The 10,929-nt window shown below is 41.3% G+C and overlaps 1 protein-coding gene across 1 annotated transcript in view; it reads right to left on the bottom strand.

Moving 5' to 3' along the window:
* Positions 1-193: 193 nt before the first annotated feature.
* The window catches only part of LOC104528042 (probable JmjC domain-containing histone demethylation protein 2C), a gene marked incomplete at its 3' end in the record, with an annotated part of 55,839 nt that continues 45,103 nt past the window's right edge, over positions 194-10,929 (bottom strand). The window contains 6 exon segments of the mRNA XM_010171932.2: positions 194-353; positions 5,481-5,657; positions 7,928-8,067; positions 9,070-9,192; positions 10,358-10,488; positions 10,594-10,684. Coding sequence (XP_010170234.2) covers positions 194-353; positions 5,481-5,657; positions 7,928-8,067; positions 9,070-9,192; positions 10,358-10,488; positions 10,594-10,684 — 822 coding nt within the window.

The raw sequence follows: 10,929 nt of genomic DNA, 5'->3' as shown, positions 1-10,929 counted from the left end.
GGGAAAAACCATCTTTTTACACATTTTAAAACATAATGTGAAATAAATAAAACCAGCAACTCAAGGGAGAGTCATTTACACCCCTGGCATTCACGCTGCTGCTCATTGTTATTCTGTGTGAACAGCAGCAAGGAAGTGGCTCCACGCACTGCTCCGCATTTCAATGAGCCTGAGCACGCCCTGCCTTCCCAACAGCTTCCAGAGCAGAATTCATTTCCTACCTGCAGTTTATCATCATAATTGATTTCTTCCTTTGACAGCCTCAGCTCCTGTGTTAAGTGAAATGACTGCACAAGATGTTCTGGAGACACAAAGTCTTCAGTTACCTGAACGCAGCTGTGAAAATTTTGCACCTATCCAAAATAACAAGAAGAGACTGGTGATTAGTATTTTGGGGTTAGTCTTTGGTGGAGATACCTGAGAAAAGAGTGGGCCTTGAGGTCTCTTAAACCACAGGCTTATGGGAGTAAAGGCAGCCTTTATATGTTTTCTGTAGAGAGCCATTAGGTGTATTCAGCTTATCCAAGTTAGCTTCTGGCAAAGGGTGCACTCTGAAAAAGACACATCTGCCCGTGCTCCGCCGCTTCTTCCTGCGGCCGCCTCTGACATAACCCCACCCTGCCACCAGCTGCACAGGCGCTGCTGCCGTGTGCGCTGCTGCACAGCCCTGTCCTGCAGGACCCGGCTCCTCAGGCCACGCAGACATGCTGGAAGCTCGCACCCACGCGCTGCCAGGCACAGCACGCCACGTTCGCTGAAAATTAATTGCTAGGGGAGGGAAAAAAGCACTTTCTTTTTGCCCTAAACAGTTCTTCCTGATAAGAGGTAACCACAGTGAAAAGGACACCATCTCCGACCACTCAGGTTGTATCTGGACAACAGGGGAAAAGAAAAAATGCCTCCTGATTGTGGCCTGCCTACCAACTCATTTGTCCTCTTCAGAAGCACAGACCAGGTTTTCACCCCTAAACCCTCAGAAATTACACTGTTTCAGCATGTCAAAAACATAATTTCCCCAAATTCTAACTGCCCATGAAGTCGTGCAATGTCAATTCCGCAAACTTACTGAAGCCTGGGGAATGGGGAAGGAGTGCCTTTGCCATCCTAGCAAACAAACAGTCCCACCCTGCTCAATACTGATGAAGATCTGCACATTTTAAGCTCGAGACCAGCAAAATTTAGAGTTTTTAAATGCATACTCATAAAACTCTGGGGCCTACACTGTTCAGAACACAGCACTTCATTTAAAAATTTTCTTCTTCAAAAACACTGCCCAAGTCTGATTACACAAGGTTAGCTTGTCCCTTTACAGGTGAAATCCCAGAGGGCAACCCTCAGCGCAACACTAGTGTTGTGCACAGACAAAGCAGTGCCATTCCCTCCTGCAGATTAACCGAAAGAGAAACCATTCTGGAGATGAGGAGGGTTTGATGATGCCACATAATTTGCAAACGGCAGAAAGCCAGGAGCAAGGAAACAGCTGCAAAAGTGCCACCACAAGGCTCCCACCAGCACTCGGGGAATTTCCTAGAGCTTCAGCCCAAACGCCTCTGTGCTGTGCAGCCGGGCTGCCGGCTCCCGCCCCCTCTCTTCCCTCCCAGGCTTCTCACCCATTTCAAGTCTCTACCTGCCCTTGTTTTCCTTTCCACCCCATGCAAATCCCACATCACTCTCACTTTCTCCTCACTTGAGACAAGATTTTACTGCTTTCCTCTCCCTGCACTGCAGAACGGTCAGTATTTGCTGTCCTCAGGTCTTTCATTCTGCTGTGCCCTAAACCTCCTTCCCTTCCAGGGCCTGTCTTATCGGTATGCAAGTCTTTGGGGGAAAGACAGATTTTAGCCGGCTGGTCCGGTACTTCACGTGGGAATGTCCCGCTGACAGCCCACAGGCAGTTCTATTTATAATATTTATAACACAAGCCGATACAATGACACACACAAATCACGATGTTTGGTAACGATTTCCCTGAGCTTCACGGGGCGAGGACTCCAGCACTCCCACGACTCTGCCGGTTGCAGCTGAACCGAGAGAACAGCTTCGCCCTCAGCCCACGCAGAGCAGGGCCCGGGAGACGGGTGGAGCGTCGGAAAAGCCTCAGACCTCAGCTGGGGTGGGAGAGGTGAGCAGGCAGGGAGGAAAGGGCCGTCCACCCCCATGGCTGCAGCTCCTCACCACACAGCCATCTCCCTCCTGTCCTTAAGCCCAGGATCAGCCACTTCCTGCACGCCTTGGCTCCGGGGCCAGGGCCTGGCCCAGCAGCTCTGCATATGCAGCGCCCAGACCTTTACCCTACATCCTTATCGTAACATCGCCAGGATGGCACATTGCCTCCAGCATGTTATTTTACAATATATAATCCTGCTGTTAAATCAAGATAATGGCACTGTAAAAACCAACATTATAATAACCTGTTCTACTATGAACAGGTTTTGCATGTAGCCTGAACAGCGCATTTCAATCATGGACTCAAGTATTTCTAGCCTTGAATTTATTGCTAAAATATTTTACAAATTTGGAGTTACCAAACTAAAACCAGGAAGGGCATCCCTAGGGGACAACTGTGATACAGGATGACCCAGAGTGGAGCAGCACAAAGCACGAATCATTCAAAAGAACAGTAAACCCCTCTTTTTATCTGGGGAGGTTTCCAAGGAGCGCTGAGGGCTCCCTGTTACAAATGCCAGACAGACAACAAGGCCCAGGCATTAGGCAAAGCAGAGAACACTTCTGAATTCCCCTACTCATTCAGCCAAGAAGAAGGAAGATTGGACTTGATAGATAGACTTGATAATCTTAGAGGTTTGTTCCAACCATAACGATTCTATGATTAAGACAGACTCCTACAGCACATCACTCTCAGTACATTCAGGGAAGCAGCTGCAGAGGAGAAGCTAGTCTGACCGTCACAGCTCACAGGAGAGGCTCTCCTGTGCAACTCCACCTCTGGAACAGTTTGACTTTGCCTACTGAAACAGTCACAACGGAGATGGGACTGCTGTCTGCAAGTACAAAGGGAGGAGGGGGAAACCTGGGAAGCAAGAGGAATGCTTTATGCTACCATAAAATACTAAGAACAAGTTACTTTAAAAACTAGACATGAATTCATAGAAGCTAGGAAAAAAAAAAGAGTATCTAGAAGAAACACACACAAACTCCTCCATGTTAGAGCGGCAAAATTCTAGACCAGCCCGTCAGAAGCAGCAGTGTGACAACAATCCTGACTGGCTCCAAGATGGAAGTGTCTGAGCTCCACACTATGCAGTGACCACAGGCAGTTGGGCTCCCTAACTCTGTCCCTCAGCCTGGCTTCCTCTGCTCCACAAAATTAGGAATGAGCATATAAAAATAAAAATGTTAATTTACCACCAAATTTAGTACCAGCTCTCATCCAGGTTTAATTATTAAAGATTCATGATGTGCTTGTAAATCTGGAACACTTACCATGTAAACTTAACCTGGAATGTATTTGTGTTCAGACTTACTTTTAAGTGTTTAAATGTGCTTTGTATAGATGAAGTGTTGGTGCTGATCCCTAAGGTCAGTATTTATGCATCTCTATATAGAAAGTGCTATACATGTACATGAAAGAACACAATGCTTTCATTTCCTCCTACATGGCAGATTCACAGGAACGTCTTACAGAAGATGAAAAGGTTCTCAGCTTCACCCACTAAGGTTTAAAAACCACCATGTTATTAACTCCTTGGTGCCAGAAGCTAGAACATTACCACTTCAAAAGCAATCTGGAGTTTAAAGCCAAGGAGATAAAGCTAAGAGTGGTCTTATTTTTGGTCCTTAAACCTATGAACTGCAGGGAAGCCTGGAACAGTCCCACTACTTCATGTTTTATATTCTCTCTGTCTTTATATAATGCCACATGCTATATAAAACAAATTTCCTATTATGTTTGTTATTTTCTGGGGGTTCCCCTTTCACTCTTGTATCTAAGAAGCTCAGAACAACATCAATGCCAGACGTTCCTTCACCTTTGTGAAGCAACATCAAGCCTTGGAGACATGGTACAAGAAGTGCAACCTACAACAACCCAAGATTTGGTAAGCTGGGTTTGTTTGTGGGGTGTTGGGTTTTTTTTCTTCCTTTTACCAGAAAACAAATCCACACAGATCATCCAGGTCAACACACCACCACCTGAAACCCGAAACCCATCTAAAGGGTCAATGGAATGACAAAGGAGTCTACTCTGCCTGAGGTACCTGTTGCTTTCAATGCCCCAGCAACTGACACAGCTGGCAGACATGTCATCACTACAACCCAGTCATTTTTTTTCACAGAGAAAACCCCGCTGCCCTGGTCACGGTGATACTGTTAAGTCATTGCTTCCTCTCTCCCAGAACAGATGGTGGTTGGAAGCTGATCTGCAGGTCAGAAACCAAATAGCACCTTCTCCAGAAAGGCGTGGTTTCACTTGAACCCAACTGGAGATCAATGATCAATCTTTAACAGCAGGATTGTTTACAACCATTACTGCAGGGTGGGGATGCTCCTCATTCCTTGATAGTCAGCTACCTAATTATTGGTGCTGGACAGCTGTTGAGACAGCAAGAAAGCAGGCTCCATTTCCTGTTTCAACAGGAAAAGGTTCATGGGGTGAAGAAAAAAATAAATCGATAACTGCCCCAAAATCATCTCTAAATAATTGTGCTTTCTTCCTCTTTTCACCAAAGAGAAGTAGCTTGCAGACTGTGAGAAAAAAAACCCATGAAACAAAACAAAGTAACACACCCTGTGTGCTAGGAGAGGACTGAAGCTTGCCACACAAATTCATGCTGTTTTTCCAGAACTGCCCTACTGGCATTACTTTTTCTTACATAACTAATAATTAAATCAGCCTAGCTGCTAAAAGGTGGTATCGCTCTTTCTGATGGTAAGGAAAGCTGCTGAAGGGACAATGATGACTCCTGGTAATTGAGGTACCTTCTGTGTAAAGAGAAACTTCATGTGGAGCAAGAAAATAGCCTCCAAATCCCATTACAGAAACACCTTGTTACACCCAAACTGTCTCTAGAATTCTCCTATGGCTGAAGACAAAAACAAGCGATGTCCAGGTATTTATCTGCTTGGATTCCTCCACATGCCTCTCCAGGAATGGTAAGTTAACTTTGTGTTTAGAAGAAAAAGTAATAACCTGACTTTGCCAGGTTAACTAACACCAGTTTATTTAGAAATTTGCTAATGAAATGAAAAGTGGAAGTGGTGGCTAATGACGGTCTGCTCATTTTTTATTTTCAAGGAAAAAAGGAACAGTATTATTTCAAGCATTCAAATTGCTGTATGTTACTACTGGCTAGTCGTCTATACAAGCAGTGTACCTTATTATATATTCCTGTACACTAATAGCTACCAGTAAGAAAATAAAACCTAATTTGAGTACAGATGTCGTTATGTTTGGGGGGCTGGGGGAGGAGTTATTTATTATGTTATTTAATCCTGTGTGTCTTTAAACAGATGCACATTACCTGATGAAGTGCTCCTGCTGGTAGAATAATGGCATCACCAAGAAACTGAATAACCGTACAGGTTTTTACTCCGTATTCTTCAAGGAGTCTTTGGCGAAGTTTTTTGTTCACATACCAACTCTGATCACGGATTGGATCATGCTCCGGTAAAACTTCTAAGCCTTGCTCTTTTGCTATCTGTAAGTACAGAAAAGATCCCAAGTCACTTTCAGGAGAAGCTGAATCTTTTGTTGATAAGCTGTAAGTGTTCCTAACTTAGGAACAACACTTCTGTGCTCCCAATACCCAAACAAGAACTATAGTTAGGGATTCAGAAGGCCCTCAAAGGAACAAGGAAGTCCCACCAAACTGAAGACATCTGCAGAATTCCCACTCCAAAACATGGAGCTGTAAAGAACTCTGCACAATAATCTGCAACACGCTCTCTGCGTGACTTCTTTCATCAAGAAAATAAAATCTGACCTCAAAGAGTGTCTATGCTGCCAACTCCTCAAGCTTACAACCTTCAGTTGTGGCACAGGCACGCAACACTGCAACCTCAGGAAAAAAAGCAGCAGGTAAAACCAAGGGTCATATGGTCCAGGGCAACCTGCTCTAGGTGAGCCTGGTTGAGCACAGGGCTGGACATAAGGATCTCAAGAGGTCTCCTTCCCATCTCAACCACTCTGAGGTAATAAGTTATTTTCCTACCATTCCATCGAGGAATTTGTAAAAAAATAAGGGACATTAAAAATACTTCCCGACAGCAGTAGACTTAACTGCAACAACCACTTCTCATCAAGTTAACCACAGGGGAACAAATATTACCCTTAATCAATTACTAATTAATCAATCATGGTGACTTAAGAAATACCCACATATACAATCCATCTGCCATGACTCAGGAGACAATTATCTCATTAAAACATAAATTTTTAGTCATACTGATATTAAATATACTCAATTCCGTGATGCAGAGCTTGAAACTGTTCTTGTGTATTATCACCTTTCTTCTGTACTAACAAGATACTGAGATTTAATCTCTTATCAGCAGGCAAAGTGGTCCCAAGGTCTAGTCATCAATTAATCTCCAATTCAGTATTTCAAAAACACCACCACACTAAAAATACAAGGTGGCACACAATTCATTTTGGGTACCATGGCAAGCTGTGGCAGCAAATTACAAACTTCATTACACAGCATCTTAACTGCTTCTTTTTTAAACCTACTGCTCAAGGAGTTTCACAATACCCCTTAATTGCTCCGAAACACTGAATAACACTCATTGTCCACCTATTCCCTTGCATTCCTGATTTTGTTCACAACGCTCTTTTCCCAACAAGAGCCACTATCTACTTTATGAGCATCTCCTTTTGAATGAACAGAAAAGCCTCGCTGTATAATTCATCATCTCCTGAAACTGGCTGTATTTTGTTTACCAGTGCTCATTTCTCCCCAGTTCAGCTTGTCAAAGAGCAAATGTTTGAGTCGCCAGAGAACAGCTGCCCTGGGACTGAAACACTGCCTTATTGTCCAAGAGAATCTTTACTGCTAAATTTCTTAGGCTCTTCCTGCTCACAGTAGAGACCTTGGCCTCCAGCCTGTTTATGAACCCCTTTGGTTTAGCCAGTTAAAACTCGTTTGATTTTTTCCCACAGTAGAAGACAGTGAAGACTTCTTTTCCTCGAGCAACTACTACAGTGATATTTGGTACTTCTATGTCATCCATTGAGACTGCTTTCTAGAACATGAAAACATGCTAAACACAGGGCACAGAAAACTGCTTCCAAGATGGTATCTCTAAATTTAATGCCATTGATGACTACCAGTGACCCAGTGCTGGATATTCATCCTACGTGGTAAATAACGACCTGAAAGTTTCTGATGTGGCCCTAGTTAGAGCATGTTCACCACATGCTGCCGAAGGAAGATCTGCACTGTAGCTAATGTTGAAGAGGTTTGCTGCCCTTGGGTAAATTATCCCCCACTGTTTTCATCTTCACTAAAAGCCAAGGCATGTTCTTTGAGCTAAATGATGTGACACAGAATCCTTATGAAAATCAGTGGCTGCTGGGTTGCAAGGTCAGGGTTTTTTGCATGGGACAATTCACAAAAATTTTAGCATATGATAATACAAGAATGGATCAATGACAGAAACTTATTATCCTACAAATGCCAATAAAGTTATCCTTTGTATTAAAGAGGAGAAGAAGAGATCTCCATGTTCTTCTGAGCCTTCAGAGTTTGCAGGCTACCTATAACTCTTAAGAGGTCAATACATATGTTACATATTTTATTTGTTGACTGATGTAGCAGGTGAATTATAATTTATTTTACGTGCTATAAAGGAAAGAATTTTGCTTCCCCTCTTCCCTAAGCATAGGGGTGGAGTGTATGGTTTTTGTCAGCCTGCTATGATTTATCAGTTATTTCAATAATATTTATAAAATATCTATTATAAATCTAACCTTTTGCAGAAACTCCCTTATCTTGTCAGCATCTTTGCCAGCATAAATGTGCCATAAAGCACCAGGTAATTCACTTGAATCTTTCAACCGCTTCCTTAAAAGGTCATCCAAATCTTCCTCTTCAAACTTCTTCAAAACTCCTAAGATCCAACAAAAATATTTTTTAAAGTAAGACACAGAGGAAAAACTGAAACTAAACACCTTCTTTACAAATTTCTTGTGTGAAACTGAGCAGTTTGTGTTTGTAATTAGCTACTAGAATATGAATGCCATAAATACCTTTAAAAACAATGTTTAGTTTTTAAACTTTTTCACATCTCTTGGATTTGATAGAACACATTCTCCTACCTGAAATAAACAAGCAGGGCTAGCACCAAAAAAATAAAAGCTGAAAAAGGTGTTTTCCTGCAGTCAGACAAACATGGTTTGCGTGCTGTTCTGCAGCAGCTAGTTAGGAAGCTAGAGCTCTCCCAGCACACCGAGTTTTGCTGTTACTAGCTCAGTGCACATGCAAGTGAAAACAAAGCAAATAAAAGATGGCAAACCTTACTGCAGCTCTATTAGTCACACCCAAAATCTACATTTGCTGATTATGGAATGAGAAGACAAAAGAATAAGGGGAAAGAAACAAAACTACTCCAGTGATTTAAAGACTGCTTCACATAAGCAATAAACCTCATACAGAGGACTAACATACACCAATTTAAGCTTTCCAGTGCTGAAAAATTACATTACAGTCCAAATTCAATAGAGAAAACACAGTGCATCCAGAAGGAGCAGAATAAACAGAAGGCTTGGCAAATACATCATCCTGACATAACTGTTACGACTACCACAGCTTCCAGAGAAAAATCCTCCGTCCTGCACTTTCATTAGCTCTGCCAGCCCCAGCACAGGAATGGTACATCAATTACAGGTAATGGCAAAAAAACCTGAGAAGAGTCTGAAATACCATTTCATAATTCATGAACTGCAGTGTATTTTATGCAGAATCAACGTGTCTGCAAATTTGTGAAACAAAATCTCCCAGGTTTAAGCAAGTACTTATGGACATCTTTCATCTACTTGAAAGGAACTGTGTCAATTTTAAAAGCAGCAGATCATTCAGCCTTTCTACACCACTTACAATAGCTTCCCTTTACCTGATTTGGAAAGTACTCCATTTCCTTTTGCTATGCCAACATAAACAAGGATGTTCACAACATCAGAAACTTCAATATGGAGATTTGTGGTTCCTATATCATGGTCTTTAGTAGCAGCCACACCTACATTACAAGATAAAATGATGATCTGTTGTATTGGACATTCACCTTCAAACCAAAATGAGCAACAGCTAGCTAAGAAGACATTTCTGAAAGTACAACAAGCACCACAGAAAAGCATTTAATGTGTAGAGAGGCTTGAATGTGAAAATACCGAGATACACAAATGACAAACGTGATTTTGTTGCACTTGCTAAACAAGAAAATGTTATTTTTTAACGCAGACCTTGACATATCTCTTGGCCCATGTTAAATGTGCCAATGTAGCAGCTGTGTCAGAACAAAACACATTTCAGCAGAATAATCAAAGACTTTTCCTGACCACTACATTCCTTCCCAAACTTTCAGTCTTTCAGGTTGTTCAAAGCAGAATGTAAGTACAATGAATACATCAGTTTATCAAATCAAATGTGTCATTTTTATGCCTGGCTGTAAGCAGAGTTCTTAACCGGAAGAAATCCCCAAGCAAAAGTGAAAATCTTAGTTTTAAGAAGCAAAACCATACATGCTTAAGTCAAAAGGACGTTTCAGAACACTAAGCTTTGCAGCAGTATTACATAAGTGTCATTAATGATTCAGTTGTTCAGATCCACGCTTTGATCACTAACGTTAACGTTTATTTCAAAGGACATCTGGAGAACTTTTTACATCAAAGCCATCATGCCACAAATTACAACACATTTCTTGTCCTATTACAACCATTTGTAAACCAGAATTGAACAAATTTGTTTGCAAAAGAAGGAGCTGCTGGAAAAAGTCTGAGGGGGAATAAGCCTTTCTGAACAGGTTTTTGAGTGTACAGTATACAACACAAATTACGAGAAAAGTGCTAAGTTTTTTTTTGTGAGCAGAATTATGAACACAATAATACTTCATGAAGTATTTTGTAATATGGTACTATTAAAGACAGGATATCTCTTTGTGTAGAAGTAGCTAACCATTTATATGCTTCAGAAGACTATAACAGCACAAGAAAAGATAGAAAGAAATGCAGAAGTAAATAAATTCTCATGCCTGAGGTACACATACTGTTAATGTTAATATTTCTCCTACATTCGGTGACAGATTATCCTCCAAGCAAGCTCAACTTTCTATCAAGCATTATAACATGTGATATTATACACTTCTAAGGGAAGAGGTAACTGCTGCATTTCAAGGGCATACTCACCATATGCACTGCATAGTCTAGGTCCCAAATCTGGACGGACAAAAAATCCTGGCAGATGAGAAGCCAAGTTTAGTTTTCCTTCTGGACTACAATATTCAGGCAAGGGTAAACTTTTCAGTAAGTCCTCATATCTAGAGGAGAAAAGAAGGAAAAATATAATTGCATTTGTATCATTATACAGAGAGAAAAAAAACAAGGAGATTGACTTAAGAATATCTAATATTAAAATCAAATACCTTGCTGGCATCATAGCCTTGAAATCTTCACCAGAAGGCCAGTCTTTCAGTTTTAGAAGAGCTGTTTCCCCATTTTTTATTTTCTGCCGTTCTGCAAGTAACATAGAAATTACTAAAACGTAATACAACGTAGGCGTTTTATTTTATTCAACTAAAACATGTAACTGAACTCTTAAAACTGTCTATGAAGATTTCATCCATAGAACAGGAGATAATTAATTTCAAGACTCAAAAAGGATACAAAACAAACTCAACTAATTGAGGAACAATGACATTTGTTTTGTTTCTTAGTTGGACCTAACCAGTACATTAGTGTATCTTTAATTCTTCAAAGGT

The sequence above is a fragment of the Antrostomus carolinensis genome, unplaced genomic scaffold (assembly GCF_000700745.2).
Source record: "Antrostomus carolinensis isolate BGI_N321 unplaced genomic scaffold, ASM70074v2 scaffold49237, whole genome shotgun sequence".
NCBI lineage: Eukaryota > Metazoa > Chordata > Aves > Caprimulgiformes > Caprimulgidae > Antrostomus > Antrostomus carolinensis.
Note: the sequence above shows the minus strand (reverse complement) of the source record. Positions and strands in the feature narration are given on the sequence as shown.